Source organism: Rosa rugosa, chromosome 2 (genome assembly GCF_958449725.1).
Source record: "Rosa rugosa chromosome 2, drRosRugo1.1, whole genome shotgun sequence".
In the NCBI taxonomy this organism is placed as follows: Eukaryota; Viridiplantae; Streptophyta; class Magnoliopsida; order Rosales; family Rosaceae; genus Rosa; species Rosa rugosa.
Window position 1 is genome coordinate 51,400,093 of NC_084821.1, and position 17,762 is coordinate 51,417,854.

At 38.2% G+C, this 17,762-nt stretch overlaps 2 protein-coding genes across 2 annotated transcripts; one reads left to right on the forward strand and one right to left on the reverse strand.

Moving 5' to 3' along the window:
• Positions 1-1,009: 1,009 nt before the first annotated feature.
• Positions 1,010-5,048, reverse strand: LOC133732117 (uncharacterized). The gene is made up of 8 exons (XM_062159586.1): positions 4,829-5,048; positions 4,624-4,696; positions 3,750-3,831; positions 3,427-3,535; positions 2,310-2,398; positions 2,172-2,236; positions 2,000-2,081; positions 1,010-1,435 (listed from the first exon to the last, which is right to left on the reverse strand). Exons 1-8 carry the CDS (start codon positions 4,956-4,958, stop codon positions 1,268-1,270), a joined length of 798 nt encoding a protein of 265 aa, XP_062015570.1. The 5' UTR covers positions 4,959-5,048; the 3' UTR covers positions 1,010-1,267.
• Positions 5,049-13,763: 8,715 nt separating this feature from the next.
• LOC133728100 (uncharacterized) lies at positions 13,764-17,475 on the forward strand. The gene is made up of 8 exons (XM_062155508.1): positions 13,764-13,940; positions 14,710-14,747; positions 15,199-15,264; positions 15,381-15,464; positions 15,591-15,625; positions 16,255-16,340; positions 17,017-17,082; positions 17,240-17,475. The coding sequence occupies exons 1-8, from the start codon at positions 13,874-13,876 to the stop codon at positions 17,272-17,274; spliced, it is 477 nt and encodes a 158-aa protein (XP_062011492.1). The 5' UTR covers positions 13,764-13,873; the 3' UTR covers positions 17,275-17,475.
• The last annotated feature ends 287 nt before the right edge of the window (positions 17,476-17,762 follow it).

Below are 17,762 nucleotides of genomic sequence, written 5' to 3' on the forward strand. Positions count from 1 at the left end.
TGCATGACTGGCCCGTTGGACCCCGCCAGTTGATTTTTTGGTTTTCTGGGGCTGAGTGTAAATATTTCTTTTTATGGGGGCCTGGGGGAGAGTTTCATCTGTGGGATTTGCTCAATTAGTTTGACTTCGGGGGTCCTAAATGCAAATATAAACCTCTGGAGTACCGTGGAAATTTCTATTCAAGTTATTACAAAAGGAATTAATGAAATTAAGCCCGCCCTAAATAGTAAACTTAGCTAGATTGGAGGTGCTGACGACCAAACAAGTATAGTAAGTCAATGCCAATTCCAATTGGTATTAGTCTTTTCCATATCAAAAAATAAAATAAAATATCTTGGGTATTAGTAGAAGCACCAAGTTTTGTTTAATTTGTTTGGGCATTGCATGGCTTTTTGTTTATAGAAAATTAGCAACCAAGATAAGGCCTTGATTATAACAGTTTGTCTGATCGGCTTTGGTCTCCCATTACAAGCTTACCTTGCTTTCAGTTTCGATTTATTTAAGGATAAATTTCAGCTTAGTACCCTGTGGTTTGGGGGTAACATCATGTCAGTCCCTGCTCTTTCAATTTGACCAGCAACACCCCTATGCTTTCAATTTCAATCAGCCGTGCCCAAATTTTACTGTTCCGTCCAATTTAAACGTTAATTTTGACTGGATTGACAAAGTAAAATTTGGACGGAACAGTAAAATTTGGGCACGGCTGATTGAAATTGAAAGCATAGGGGTGTTGCTGATCAAATAGAAAGAGCAGGGACTGACATGATGTTATCCCCAAACCACAGGATACTAAACTGAAATTAATCCTTTATTTAACTTAGGCTGCCCAAGGAGTTTTCGTTTTATTTTTGTTACGTCACCTAGGATTGAGGTGTCTGACATTTGCAACGAACATGATACCATACCCAATGAGATTCCTTGGGAGAGGTATTCTTTGGTCATAGGGTTTAGGGTTTTGGATTAGGAAACTAACATTGTGTATGAAAGCAGGCATGAGAAACTCGACGGATCGATCATGAATGCACCACTGGTTAAGAGGGACAAAATTTTGTACCGGCACACACCAGCAGTCATCTTACAATTCTATCTATCAAACAATTTGTCCAAACAGTTCAACGGACAACAGACAAAATATACGGAGAAAAAGAAGAAACATTGACCTACAATTTTGAGCAATTAAAACAATAACAATAAACTAGGACATTATATGTGTAGTACTGTCTGGTAATGGGAATTGAGCTTGATATCTATGACCACTTTCAAATTGTTAATGCTCGGCATGATCAGTTTTCACATCATCCCCCTCCTTCCGCTTCTTTTTCCCCTTGCCGCGTTTCTTCTGCTTCTCTTTAAGCCTAAGTTGAAGTTTAACGTTCTTTTCCCATACTTGTCTGTTTTTCTGATAAAGCAGCATCGCAGCACGGGCATCTTCTACCTGAAACAACTTTAGGAGTTAGACAAGGTATCTACATGTCATTTCAAAGTTTTAATGAAATTGTTCATGACAAGTTGACATGATATATAAGATGCAAACAACATGCCATTTCATCACATCAGAAGTTGATTATTGTATACACTTGAACTGATGAAAAGTGAAGACATAAACTACAACCAACATGAAACTAAAACAGGAGTTTATAATGAACATAACCATGAGGTTTGACAGCAAGAAATATATAATTCTTCAAGGATCATGAATTTTACAAATTTTGCTTGGACCACTAACAGCTGCTCCTGGAACTAATACCAGGCACATCATTTTACAGGCAAATTAAGTTTCATTTGTATTGAAAATCTCACTCTACTCGAAATTCTGATAAGCCTATCACATTCCAGTGTCTGGAGTTTATGAAATCACCATCCTAACCCCTCAATGCTAAATGTCACGGATGTTGTCTATAACAGTATAATAAAATTTCTGGAAAAAAAAAAACCATAACAACATGAATAATAATAATAATAATAATCAAAAGTAATCATTAAAGAATCAGATACTAACAGGGCAGTGCTCCCCATTTTGGATTTCAACACCAAGAAACTCAGCTGCAAGATGCCGGAGCGCCCTTACGGATCCTTCCTCCCTGATCCATCAACAGCAAATATCATGAGGACATGCAGAGAGACCTCAATAAACTATTAGTTGTTAAATAGTTATTAAAGACAACAAGTACCTCTTAAAGGGTTGATATACGGAAGTATCTCTCAAGTCTTCCTTGGGGTGACTCAGAAGTAACGCCTGTTTCAGTCAAAATTGTCAAAATAAATATTCACATCTATACATGACACAACTGTACTAAATCAACAGATACCTTCAGATCATTGCGTAATGCATGGCCCACAAGAATTCGTCCTTTAATCAGCTCTGCCACTCTTTTCTGAACTATCCGAAAATCCTTTGCTGCAAGTACAAAGATTTGAGCATTCTATCACCATAGAGTATCCACAAATATTTTTCTTGGAATTCTAGTTATAAATTGTATCCGTCACTAAATAATCTGAACTACTACAATATTTTAGCTAAATTTCTGACTAACTAGTCCAGCAACCAGGACATTTCAAAGTATTATTTTGTATTACTACCTGAATTGCACATTCAATAGCATAGATCAGAATAGAGCGGATGAAGGGAAAGCTTATATAAAACACTATGTAAAGAAAGAGTAGATATTTACAATAAGGCCAGTACGATGAGATATACTGAGTGGTTTTGTGTAGTTCCAGTAGGAAGTTTAAACAAAAGCGGAATTAGAATTTGCAAGATGAGGGTAGATGTAAGAAAGAAGAAAGAGAGCAGAGTACAACATTGTCATAAATCAACCCTGCCTCTCAAAATACAGTTATTAAGTAAGACACCTGAACTATTACAAATACCAAAATACTCTTATTAAGTAACCCAACAACATAACAGTGATAATTGAGTATTACAAAACTTCTAAAAGAGTTATGGAGTCAAACAATGGTGAAAGATTGATAATATTAGGATGACAAAGTGATAAGTAGTATTGGTAAGAGGAAAATAGTGGAGAGATCTGAGGTTGGCCCTTAGAAGAACAAATTAATTTTATGACTTAAAGTAGAACAAGTGAGAAATAAAAATGATTTTCAAATAAAATTTAGTGATTAAAAAGCATAAACAAAAACAGTTGACCCAAAAGAAAAAATAATGTTACTGAAGTTGTATTAGTCATTCAGTCTGCCCATACAATATCAGACAATGAGTTTCACATAAAGCAGTCTTATTTATTGACCAGTAGAAACCAATATGGAGGAACAGTCTATAACCAGTTAAGAATTGATGACAAGAACATAGTACAGCTCGGTCTAACATTTTTCTTCATTTTATAAAATTTCATAAACATGTCTGTAAAGCAGATCCCCTACATTCAGAGTATTCAAAACAGCAGCAGAAAAATAGATAAAGCCAACCTTTTCGCAAGTCCCAGGAACGAATGCCACTTATTTGAGTTCGGAAATCAACAACACGTTCTACTGGGCGAACAAACTCGTCATATATAACGTTCCCCCATTTATTTATCTGCCATAAAACTGTACCATCAGCAATCAGTAATCCTAACAAGTCAAAGGAGCAAGTATAAGAATCTAACAAAATGGACCATGTATTAACTACGGAAACAACAGATGCAAAATCATTTGGAAAAAAAAAAAAAAACAGCCTTAGAGATCCAATCTCTTAAAAGTACAAGATGACAGAAGGGTATGAGATGAAGGAGAAGGAATGAAGGATATACCAGTGTAACTCGTCCAAGGGCACTTTTATTTCCTAGACCGACACCGACCATTTCACAATCCATGGCTATTTCATCTGTCACACTGTCAAATGGTTTATACGTTAAGAGGTCTCAAAGCAGCTAACAGCTTCAACTTATGGAGCATAATATCTTACAGATCCAAATGAAAAGATCTTGATTTTACACAGAAACACATTCCATATTAATGCTTCAGTTACTTGATGATGAAATCTAAAACAATGTGTGTTTAAGATTTAAATGAGAAATAGAAACAAAAACATTAAAATGTCCCTCGTAAAGTAGAAAATGAAAGATATGGGGAATTTCTGCCGTTAAACCCAATAGAGATACAGATAATAAGCAATCTACGAGCACAAACATCCTTTAACAAATTGCTTAAAAGACTTGCATTTAAACAGCTTAATTGTATGATCACACAGCTCTGCGAGATTATTTAGGGTCAAAAGTGTAGCCTTCGTGCTTTTGTTGAAACTTGACGAATATGAAGTTGTATAAAATCAAAAGAGGCGAGTAGTAAGACAAACTCTAAGGATCAAACATATTCTAGCTGGCTAATTACACTTCAAAATGGGTGCCACAATTGCATTACTGAAACCTAAGTACAAATTCATGTAAACTAGTTCTTCGAGACGAAAATTAACAAACTGAAACAATTAATCTATTTCCTTCCTACCCTTTATTTTTCCCCTAGTTTGGTATCCATACAAGAAAATTTCACCTCTACTAAACTAATATGCCCAATTGCTTCAAATTCACAGCCAAACAAAATCCAAATGACCCAAGAAAAAAAAAATTGTCCTGCATTTTCTCAGCAAGCAAAAAGCATGGAATAACATATATCTGAAAGAATCACCTGCAATCATCATTAACAGGTTCTAGAACATTCAACAGAGACGGAGAATCATCCACTCTCTCTTTCCGTTTCCCTGTAAACAAAACCCAAAAAAGGCGTCTGCTTTATACTCCTTCAAATCAACAAAAACAAAAGGTTCTAACTTTAAACTGATTCAATTGCTAAGCAAGCCAGGCAGCGACTGAAGATGACAAAGAAGTCTTACCTAAGATGGTTTTTGGGGTTTTAGAGTCAGAGTTGTTGAAGGGTCTGGAAGGCTTTGGCTGGCTCTTGAGCGCTTCTTGGAATCGAGCCCAGTTGGGGTTTAGTTGAAACTGCGTAGCTTTCTTTTTCATCTTCTTCTTCTTCTTGTTTCTGGTGGGAGCTCAGAAGCGAGAAAAGAGAGTATTCAGTGTGGCAGAGGCCACGTCTGGAACGACGGCCAGGTTTACATACAAACGACGACGTCCAGTTTATTGTTTTGTTTATTTGTTTTAGCTAATACACGTGGCAGGAGTCCATTGGAATGAGGAAAAACTTATATATATTTCGATTGAGAACGAGGAAAAACATTGCAAAACTTTATTATTGATGTTTTTTGCCTATCTCTCTCGTAACTAGATCCATGATTACTCTTTAAAAGTTAAATCAATCAAAAAAAAGAGAGTCAATTTTTGCTCTGTTAGGGTTTCTTCTAGAGTCGACAAACCGATCGAGTCCTGCGAAGCGATGGTGGAGGAGCGAGCGGCGGCTACTCTTGCATTATCGGAGGAGGCCATTGTGAGCCTGGTTGGGAGTGGTGATGCAATTCGAGACCCTTTCTTCTACCTGTGTGGCAAGCTCTTGACCAAGAAACTGGGTGGTGGTCCCGTCCCTCTCGGCACGACGATCTCCAACAATCTAGTGTTTGAGGTATTGAAGGAGAGAGTTCTGATCCGGCAAGAGGAGGAAGGAATTCTCATCTTCCAATTGAAGGATCAGGAGGAGAAGAAATCGAGTCCTTAATGGCGGACCCTGGTACTATAGCAATTCCATGTTGCTGCTTGCGGATTATGACAGTATTGGTGCCCTTGAAGAGACTTCGCTGCATTTCCTTGAGGTGTGCGTGGCGGTCAAAGACTTGTGCGTAGCCATGCACAATGCTAAAGCCCTAAACCTAATCGGGAATGCTTTGGGGAGGTTTGTTCACTTTGATCAGGCGGCTCTGCAGAAGAAGGACGTTGTCCAGAGGATCAGAGTGCTCCACGATGTTCGCCGTCAAATTTGGGCTGAGCGTACCTTCTGTTTTCTACCGGAGGTCTCGTAGATCTAGATCTCATGTACGAGAAGTGTTACGGCATTTGTACGGGTTGTGGCTACTTTGGTAATGTTGAGGGAGGCTGCGACAAGGGGCTGCTGAAGGCTGTGGCAGCGCGGGGGCTGGTGTTGGAATCTGAGGTCAAGGTTGGATCAGGTCTGGAGCTGGTGTCATCATCTGTGACTAGAGGGTCTTCAGAGATGGCTGGGAGGGCTGGAGGGTCTTCGGTGGTGGCAGGGTTGGCGCCAGAGTTGGCTGTAGGTCGGGAAACGGAGGCGGCGCGGCTTGGTTTTGTGCGTGCTGCGTTTTTTTTTTTTGCGGGAAACCCTAATTTTGAATTAGGGTCTCTTGTTGTGACATATGGCAGTGGGCCAGGAGAGCTGCTCGGCTTTGGGGCCTTGTCTAGGCCGAGGAGTTTGACTGGGCCTTCTTCTTTTGGGGAGCCTGCTAGAATGTTGTGTCACGCCCCAAATTACAAACACAAATAACAATACAATTACAACAAATACAAAGCACCGGGCGTGATGGTTCGGACACCAATACTAAATAGCTGTGAAAACTTTTCCTTTAAACAAGGCAACCAAGCGATGTCCCGAACCCACAATGTAAAAACAAACTCGATCTTTAAAGTTACATATTACATTAAGTAAAGTTTACAAATTAAACTAAAACATCAATTCAATAAGTAACTGCACACACTACTCTCAGTACACAGCGGAAGACTAACAAAGTATGTACTGAGAGTAGTGTGTGCAATTACTTATTGAATTGATGTTTCAGTTTAATTTGTAAAATTTGCTTTATGTAATATGTGACTCTAAAGATCGAGTCTGTATTTACATTGTGGGTTCAGTATATCGCTTGGTTGCCTTGTTTAAAGGAAAAATTTTCATAGCTATTTAGTATTGGTGTCCGAACCATCACGCCCGGTGCTTTGTATTTGTTGTAATTGTATTATTATTTGTGTTTGTAATTTGGGGTGTGACAGTTTGGTATCAGAGCGTAAGATGACATATTTGGTGATAATCAGTACTACTCGAGTGAAGGCATGTCTGCAACGGTTCCCCATCTGATACTTTTCGATACTGGTATAATCATTGGGTATGTCGTAGTGTGGTGTTGATCAGGGCGTAGTCCATAGAACTATAGGGTTGCCCTGTAGGTTCGTAGTGGAACTTGTATAGCCTTTTTGAGTTACAGTATTTTGAGGAATGGGAACCTCTGGATTGAACTCTGGTTTAGTTATTGAGGATTGATTTCACAAAAATGATATCATTTGTACGGTTATAGTTGATTGGTTGTTGGGTCACGGTGTTTGACCTATGTTTGTATCTAGCGTTGGTACAAGTATTTAACCAAATAGTAGTAGTGCCTTCCTAAGTTGGATCGTTACATATTCTGGATTGGAAGGTACTTACCAATGGATGGTTACTTGGTATTATAGCGTGGCTTCTTAGTAGTGCATTTTATTCAGCATATTGTTATGTGTTTAAAGTGACTCTGATGTATCTAAGAAGATATTCTATGCGGCTTATGTTCTTGGGGTGACACTGAGAATACCTTGTGGTTACGCTATGTTCACTAGGTTATGGATCTTCAGAGAGGCAGTGCAATAGGTAGAGGCAGGTTTCCCCCTAATGAGGAGTTTTATCAGGGAAGATGAAGTGGAAGAACAGCTTTTGATGCAACCTGTTCTGCCTGTTTTTGAGGGCATCAATACTACTTCCCTATCTTGGGTGACTGGGGAAGTTACTAGATTGGGGGCAGTCGCATTTCCTGGTGGTACAGATTACATGTTAGCCGAATACTGGATCGAGAACATGGAGACCTACTTTAAGATGATTATCTGTACTTACGTTGAGAAGTGGATAGTAACTACATTTCTCCTCTAGGATGAGGCAAAACAGTGGTGGAATTTTGTACTGTAGACAAAGGATGTAGCCACCTTGACATGGAGTTGTTTTGTGGAACTCTTTCGAGACAAGTATTTTCACAGCTATTTAGTATTGGTGTCCGAACCATCACGCCCGGTGCTTTGTGTTTGTTGTAATTGTATTATTATTTGTGTTTGTAATTTGGGGCGTGACATGTTGGGCATTCGAAAGTAGCGAGAGGATGATCATGTTCTGGATGGGAAGCGTCTGAAAGCGATTGTCCCTTTAGAGGTGCAGTCGGAGGCGTTAGTGGACGTCCCGATTGCCTTTGTTGAGAAAGTACCGAAGAAGAAGGGTAGACCTCGTGGTCGGCGGAACAAACCTAAGCTTGCAGCGACAGGTGATGGGAGTCCAATGGTGAAGGGGATGGACCATATTCCCCTTCCAAGGAGGGTTAGGTGTTGAGGCCCTACACTTTCATGTGTTAAAGTGCTTGTTGGGATGGATGCAGAGATATACACCAATGGATCTTAGGCGTCTATGCCTCCATGTTAGCTAGCTGCTTCACTCAAGGTGGTGCATGTCTTATTTTTTTTTTCCAGTTTATTTTGGTTTCTATTTTGAATAATTGAGCTTCGCTTTGCTCTTAACTCCTACTGCCCTGAGTTGTAGTTGGTTGCTGGTTGATGAGTAGAGAGATGTACACCAGAAAGGTCTTCTTTTTTTTTTTTTTTTGAATGACCTGTGTGGCTGCCTTTAAGCCTTAATTAATGAAACTGCATAATACAAGGGGGGGGACATAGAGCCTTAACCCCAGAGTACAATAGACATTTAGAGAACGTCCCAAAATAATATCTGGAATCTCCAAAAAATCTATGTATTCTAACATGCACCAACTAGCAAAAAGTGTTTTACTGGCTACTTCATTTGCTTTGACATTGTTGTGACATAACGGAAAGATAACTCGAAATCGAAGCATCAGTACAAATAGTGCATCTTTCCTAATATGTTGCCGACCGGAATTAAGACCGGCGACACTTAGTTTCATCCTACCACTAGGAGGTTGCGACCATTTGACAAGGCAAAGAACTCGCCACCTAACTAGGGTAGACAAGGCACACAAGGTGCACAAACCGGGACAGAGCCCACATCACCCTACCACAAAGAGATAGAGACTTATTACCGGCATAAAGCCACCTCTACCTAATAGTAAATAACGATAAAACATAAAAGTAAAATAATATGGGTCTAAGGCTAAAACCCAGGCCCAACAATCACCAAGCCCAAGTAGAAGCCTGCAATGAGCCCAACACCACCTTCCCGCCTGAAACCTAACCACCCCTATACCAGCGCCGTCACCAGAGGTCAAGAGGTCCCGTCCGGCTGCACCCGCCGTGTGTCAACTAGGCCAGAGGCCCGCGCTGACTCGGAGGGCCGCCGGACGAGAAGGGGGGAAGGCTGAAAGAAGTTTTGGGTGAGGCGTGTTCGGCGCGTTCTAAAATGGTGAATTGAGTTTTATCTGACTCTCAAATCACCAGAAAGGTCTTTAGGCATCAAAACTTGTCAATTCAGTAGCTATGATTTCGAGTAGGATGGAGGTAGGAGTTTTTTAGGTTTTAGGTTTTGTTTTTTTAGTTTTTCTGTTCGTTGGCATTTCTGCTTTGTGCAGTCTGATTTGGGCATCGAGTTGTATTATAAGAGATTTTCGAGTCCTCTAGCTTGACTGAGTGAGGTCGTTGATATATTTAATGGAACCTGATTTCGCTTCCCTAAAAAAAAAAATCAATTAAAAGCATATTTTCAAAAACTTAATGTAAATAAGTAATCAAATAAGTAAGCGATTTTTTGATGCAATCAAATAAGTAAGTGATTTTTATTTACATTAAGTTTTTTTTGTAACAAAAAAAAACTTGATGTAAATAAAAATCGCTTACTTATTTGATTGCATCAAACAATAAACGGTTGATCATGAGACTATTAACTTTCACTAGAATTATTCATTTGTTTGATGCAATCGAATGAGTAAATAATTTATTTTTTACATTAATTAGGTAGCCAACAGATATGTGATTCATATAGGTAATCGGTAAAGTTGTCTCGATCTTTGAATTTTTATGTTTTGTGGGAATCTTTTTGACTATGAAAATTCATTAACAGGTGTGAGGGCTATTTTGTGTTTTGAACCTTTGCAGCAGGGCCCTCTTGATTAAGCGAGACTAGCCCGAAATTGATCAAAGGTTGAACCTGAGAACAACTTCGTTGTGACTAGCTACTAGAATTATTCATTTGTTTGATGCAATCGAATGAGTAAATAATTTATTTTTTACATTAATTAGGTAGCCAACAGATATGTGATTCATATAGGTAATCGGTAAAGTTGTCTCGATCTTTGAATTTTTATGTTTTGTGGGAGTCTTTTTGACTATGAAAATTCATTAACAGGTGTGAGGGCTATTTTGTGTTTTGAACCTTTGCAGCAGGGCCCTCTTGATTAAGCGAGACTAGGCCCGAAATTGATCAAAGGTTGAACCTGAGAACAACTTCGTTGTGACTAGCTGGATGGTAACAGCAGCTTTTTGGCTTGAAGATACCAGCAGCGATTGGCCCAGGTATAACAGCAGCAACTGGAATTAATTCAAATGGAACTTATAGGTGGATGTGGTGTGGGAGCTAGATGCATGAGAGTTTAGCAGAGAGGGAGAATTCCAGCAATGGCATGATTTCTGGATTTTGGGTTAAGGTTGGTTGGGAAGAATTGATGGCTAGGGATTCAGAGATAAAGCTTGATCTCTTGCTTGATGTTTCTGGGCTGTTGTGGCTTGGTTTCCTACGGCAATGGACTCGCCCTTTATAGCGGTGATAGACGGGGAGGATTTGCGCCAAGAACCAGAGGCTTTGAAAGGGTATTCTCAGTTTTGATGGGATCATTCTAAAACTTTCAGCTTTTGTTTTCCCCATGAAATCAAAAGAGTGAAAGCTTGCTTTGGCTAAGTGGGTAAAGACCGGTGGCGCGGGTATAGGACGGTGATGGGGATCCCAGATTTCGTGCTGCTGTGATTTTGGAGAGATCATAATCCCTTGATTTGGGCTATTGTAAATTGTGATCACAAAAATCTAAGGATTATTGGAAATTGAGATAGGATTTCGGAGGATGAGAGTTGGGAAGCTTTTGTATAGACTTGGGGTTCTTACCAGAAATGGGTGGAGTAGTAATCCCAGCAACAACTTGATGGAACAACGTTCCTGATTTGGGGAAGACGACTCCAACGATTTTTTTGGGCTACCGGTTCTAGTGTAGTGGACTTTGGGTAGGGGAATGACTCTAGTGGGCTCTAAGTCTTGTTGGGCTTGCTTTCATCTCTCTACTAGCCCATGTTAAGATTTTGGTCCATCAAGCATGAATTTTGGTTCCCAAGTCCAAAATTATCGATGGGCCTTATCGTAACAATGGGCCTCACAGGATCCGTTACCTTCCACACCACATCCCGCCGTATAAGCCCCAAACGTAACTTGGGTCTACGCGTATTGCATGGTAAATAAGCGTGTTAGCTCCTTTGAAAATGTATGTCAATCGTTTGAGAATTTGGGCTTCTCGTATAGCTTGCTAAATAGAGAGCTTCATTTTGACGTGAAATGGGCTTGCTTGAAGGCCCAATTAGGTTACGAGGTTGATGACTTGCCCTCTTCGCTTATCACTCATAGAATTTGAACTTGTGGAAATTTGGGTATCAACAACAGGGTGTCTATTTTTGCTATATTTTGTCGGTGAATAATTTGGGGGCAAATATGTATCTCTTGTTACTTTTTATGGGAATTTTTCAGCAATAACTAGTTCGTGGACATAGATCATAGATGTGTCTCTACTTATAAAGGAAGCCATAGTCTCAGGCCTAGGGTCTCATCTTCAAGGATTCGGCTATCATGGGAATGATAGGGTGCATATATATATATGGGGCCCCAAAGATGTTACGACATGAGAACGAGGAGAAAGATCATTATTCATGGTATATTTCACTATGGTGCTCGGGCTATGTTTTATAGGGAGCCTTATGATGGTCTTTCGAATATTACTTCGGTTCTCCTAATTTTTGATTGGGAGCTTCATGAGCTACTTCATTTGGCTTAATGTTGGTTCATCCTCTTTTTCTATGGATATTGGGGTTTAATCCTTTGGCTACCCAACTCGATAGCAACTGAATATTCATGGCTTCATGCAATATTCTTGTTGGTCTGAGACCGTAAAGTCTGTAATTAACCATGTTTCGATTAATTTAGTCACCTCTATATCTCTAGAGTCTAGACCAACAAGGTATTGCATGCATGAATATACAGTTGTTATCCATCAACTGCCCCTTATGGTCTGATTTTAAGTCCTAGGACTGACTTATATTCTTGGATGATCATTGCGGAGGAAATCTTAAATTAACTTGGTACTGGAATATCCAAAATTTATTAGATAACATTTGTAATGTAGTGCCTCAATATACCGATACAATTGAATCTCTGCATGAGTATGATGATTACAAACATCCCAAGTAGCTATGGAAAAGAAACATTTCAAGAGTTACCAAACTGGCCTAACTGCCCAACTGGTTAACCAAGGAGTTGTAGTCTGGTCACGGCAGTAAGCTTTAGGTGGTATCCGATTCTATAAACAATTGAGCAAGAGAAAAGGTAGCTAGGATTTTCATATATATATATTCCTCCATTTTTGCTAATATTCTCGACAATGATTTGCACTTCGACTCCCACCACCCAACCTGCCATAAAATTGAGTATTATGCTTTAGAGGAACAATAATATGCATCGTTCCATGAATAGAGAAATTGGAATCACTTCCTTTTTGCTCTAGTCACAAGAGTTGCTATATAGTCTACATCTTTTTAGAAGATATGTATTGACATTTTGATGAAATTTTCAGCATTTTTTTTATTTAATGAATTTAAATTTAACTCCTCAATCAATTCATTAATTACTGAGTTGTGTTATAAATCTAACTGTGGAGAATAAATAAGAAAATAAACCGTTTCCAACTTTCCACTACATCATTATTCTCTATCCTTAAATTTAAATCCAATAATCGAGCATAACGGAATAAATAACTAACTCAATAGGTAAACAACACTTAAATGTCTAATTCCCCAACACATTTGCAGTACAAATACATTGTAATAAATATCCAATTTCGACTACATGATACAATGACTCTGTTCGAGATTGCTTCGATAATCCACAAAATATTTTCAGGACTATAAAAAAGTGCTTTTGATTTCAAAACTGTGTTTTTATCCTTATTTATCACCTCATTACCTTGGTTTGGTTTGGATTTGTATTTTGGGATTGTTTTGGCAGCGGTTATTCGGATGTTATCTCCTCGATATGGCACTTTTCCCTACCTTTTGGCTCCGAGCAGCGGCGGCGATGACGACGGTGGCACGGTTGGCTTGGGTGGCGGCTGTTGTATTGTAGAAGATGTTGTTTTTCTTAATTTTTAGGGTTACTCTCTTTTGCCCTATCTATGTGGATTTGGGTTGAGTAGTAATTTTCCTTGTTAGTATTTCTTGTAATTGGGCCTTGTTTGGACTCTTTCCATTGGGTTCTTCCCTTTGGTTTTTTTAATGAATGTTTTCATTGACCAAAAAAAAAAAAAATACAATGACTCCGTTTGAGATTGCTTCGATAATCCACAAAATATTTTCAGGACTATAAAAAAGTGCTTTTGATTTCAAAACAAAAACACTTGCAATCCCAAACAGAACTGATCGTAAATCTAATAAAAAAAAAAAAAAAAACTAAAACGTACTAAAATAAAATATCGGATCATTCAAAAAAAAAAAAAAAATATCGGAAGTTATACGGAGAGCACTCGCGAGAGCGGCGCGTGAGATGGTAAATACCATTTAGGGACGTAAAAGGCTCGGCTCGTACAGTAGGTCTTCAAGTGCAAAAGCCAAAAGCAGCAAGAAGAAGAAGCAGCAGCAGCAGCAGCAGGCTATAAATTACAAAAACCCTTCCCCTCCCTCCTCAGCTTTCCTCCTCCTCCTTCTTCTCCGACCTCCCAACCGATCTCTCTCTCTCTCTGTTATCTCTTGAATCTAAAATGGGAAGAGGCAAGTTCAAGGGCAAGCCCACCGGTCACCGCCACTTCTCCACTCACGAAGAGATGGGTATTCAATCTCTCTCTCTCTCTCTCATTCTTTCACTTCCCCCTCTATTTCTATATATTCGTCTTTTCTGTATTCGCAGGGTCTCAGCTGCTTGGTGTTTTCTAGATCTACATGAATTTGTAAACCTTTTGCGCATATCTGATTCTGAATTTGGTGCCTTAATCTGAAAGCTCGTAACTTTTTCATGAATTTTTGTTCCTTTAATGAAATTTGGACCAGTATAACAGTTCAAAGATTGTAAGTTCTAGGTTTCTGGTAGTGATTTGGCTTGAAATTTGGTCTATTTGATTCAATTGATTCAATTCGGTTCAATTCCAATGCTTTAATGGTAATTTTGAATCGGGATTAGATGATTGAATTCAGTTCGATCCTTATGCGGTGAATGAGGTCATATGCTCAATTCAATTTGTATTTCCTCACCACTTCAGCTTCGAAAAAAGTAGAGAGGGTTGTCTGAAAGTTTCGTTTTTTTTTTTTTTGTTGATTAGAGGGTATCCTATATACCTTGGCAGGAAAGATTGTTTCTTTCCGCTCATTTGATTTTACATTTAGTGGCAAAGTTATGCATATGATACGTGAATAGTTAACCATGGGAACTGTCTACACCTAGTAACTTTTGAATTTGTATATCTGGTTGATGGTTAAACAATATTAGTTTCGTATTGTCAAGTTTGGTAATCCGTAAACTTGTTTCAAACAACTGCTTTTACTATTCATATGCCATGAGCTGACTATGGTTGCCTTTTGTCTATACTTCAAATGGTTGCAGTTGCTGGTACCTCGGCCCGTCCACGTAGCTTTAGAAGGGTAATACTTTGTTCTTCAGTCTATTGGTATAAACTTTTCTCATATAAATTAGTAGAATACAGATTGCTGTTATTCATGCTGCAGTCATGATTTCCAGATCTGTTCTTGTTTTCTTTTAATAAGATCTTCTTGTATACACATGCAGAGTCATATAATGTGCTTCTGTGTGTTTTCTTATTCTAATATATATTGATTCTGTTTAGAGTATGACTTGATCTATTGAGTTGCAGAACCTAGGTGTTCTGTAACCAAATTTTCTGGTTAGTAGGAAGCTTATGAAGCATGGTTTAGTCAATCATGGACACAACTATACATATGTCTTTGATCCTTTAAAAATTAGACTTTCTGAGGATTACCTTGTGAATTTTTCCATGCATCTCTCTCTTGGACACATGCATGGATTCAATCCAATGCTGTAATTTTTATATAAGTGTCCTCTTTAATATTGTAGGAAGAAGCTGAAGAGGAGGAAGAAGTGGAGTCTGAAGAGGAATCATCAGAAGAAGAAGAAGCAGAAGTCAGTTCATTTACTGTTTTTTTTTTTTTTTCTATGTCTTCATTCTCTTTTGTAGCATCTTTGTTTTATATGAATTTATACTATATCATGCTGAAATTGTGGTCATATGTTAACAGAAGCGGAAGGGTACTCAGGGAATCATAGAAATTGAGAATCCCAATCTAGTAAAGCCAAAGAATGTGAAGGCTAAAAATGTCGATGTAAGCTAATAATTTGTTCATAATTGATCTGATTGTACCAGCCAAAGTTTTAACACAAGAAACTTAATATGTTTTGTCCCATACTAATTGACCATATGTTCTTTTTTTTTTTTTTTTTTTTTGCAGCTTGAGAAAACAACTGAACTTTCTAGGCGTGAAAGGTATGCAATCTTTCGTACGACTTGTGTATTCAATTTCTATGGGACAAGTTCCGACAAGTCCCTAAATCCCTAAACCCCAACAAAATCTTGTATCTTTATTGCTTCTATCTTATTCATCCTTTTTGTGCGCAATCATGTAATTGTTAGTCACAATCAAACTTATACAGTTATTGTGTGCACAATAAGCACCGCTACTATCCAATCTATGAGAATGGCTAAAAAAGAAATCTGTTAAAAGCTCAGTGAATAATGAAGCCCAAGATAGTCCGAAAGCTGGTTTCCCCCAAACTAATTAGTCGCTTCTCCAAAAGAAGAAAAAAGGAAAAGGAAAAAGAAAAAAAGAACCATTCTAACTGAAATTACTAAGTGAGGAAAATGGATAAAGTTATTGTTATCCTTACTGTTTTACTTTTACGAACTGGTTTTTTTTTTTCATTTGTTCTTTCTTTTTTGTTTGTGATTCCTGGGTTGTTGAATCTCTCACAGATCTAAACTTCTGTAGTTACAGTTTTTAGATTTCCGTAAGATGCTCCAAGGCTTATGACCAATATTATCAAATTGGTGTTGTCTTTTGTACCAAATATTTGAGTGATTCAAGGGTATTTTGTTTCATGTCTATCTGTTTGCAGGGAGGAGATAGAAAAACAAAAGGCTCATGAGCGATACATGAGGTTGCAGGAGCAGGGAAAAACTGAACAAGCAAAGAAAGATTTAGGTAATATGCAAAATTGACAAATTATAGCTTCATCTTTGACAGTTAATTGGAATTCTGTTAAGGCAGGCTATAATATGCGAACTGAATTTTCTCAATTAGCATTCAGAGCTTTTGCTTTAAACTTCGTAGCAATTGTTGCTAGACTTCTCTTTGTGGTTAAAAGTAGATGTATTCTTTCCCAGAAAGAGGAGTTAATTTAGGTGAATGGAATATTGTTCCACCATCTCGTATTTTTTAATATATTGAAATTTGTAGTAATGCAACACAATTGTCCGGAATATAGTTGTACATAAAAAAAACTACAGAGTATACATCATCCGTGGTTGCTCCTGATTAGTTATTTCAACTGAGATGGTGAAGATATAGCTTGTACCATTATATTGGATGCCATTAAAATAAACGTAATTTTAATTTGATCTTTGGTTGAAGCCGATGAAACCAAAGTGTACAATCTGCGGTTGTGGTTAACTAACTGATCATGTAGCCATTCAACCTGCTCAAGTTAATATTACATTGATTGTGCATATTTTGGTTTTCTACATCAAGATTCAGGATACAGATATAATTTCTCAATACAGATTGTTGAACTTCTTGCCTCCGTGTGTCACCTGGCAATAGTTCTGTGTTTCACCCTCTGAACACCATCTCTCTTTTTGATATTCTTTTTTTCTTGCAGAACGTTTAGCCATGATTCGCCAACAAAGGGCAGAGGCTGCTAAGAAGCGAGAAGAGGAGAAGGCTGGTATGTACTCTAAACTGTGTGCCTTAAAAAATGCCATCCTGTTCTTTTCTCCTGTACTCCCCGGCTGATTTATTTATTTAAATTTGAAACTGTGCTATCTAGAACTCAGTCATCCTTTTGTTTTTGATTACTAATAGTGATCTATTTTATTTGTCAGCCAAGGAACAGAAAAAAGGCGAGGGACGTAAGTGAAATAAGTTATGGAAAAGCCCAGTAGATTGACTTGGGCTGCTGCCTTTTCTTCATGTTTCTGTATTATCTGTATTTCAAGCTAGCTTACATTTCAAACAATCTATGCTTTCTGATTTAACAATAGTGTATGACAATTGTTATTTGTTTCGGTATTCATGGAAATATGGTGTGGCAATATACCAAAACATATTGTTGGTTATCTATCTAGACAAATAGGGTTTGTTTGAGTATGATTAATAGGATGTCCAATCTATTTTGTCTATCCCTTTGAGTTTCCTTCACCCTCTTGATCAATTAGTATGGCACTACGATTCCGGAGGTGAATTTTCAGTTAGCAGTGCATATGTCGTGGCAAGAGACAGCTTGATTTCTTTTAGAAGTCTTAATTTCTTGATGTGTAGAGTGCCGAGGAAGGTCAAGTTATGCCTGTGGAAGGCTTTTCATGATTTTCTTCCGACTAGAGCTAACCTGCTTATTAAACAACTGGA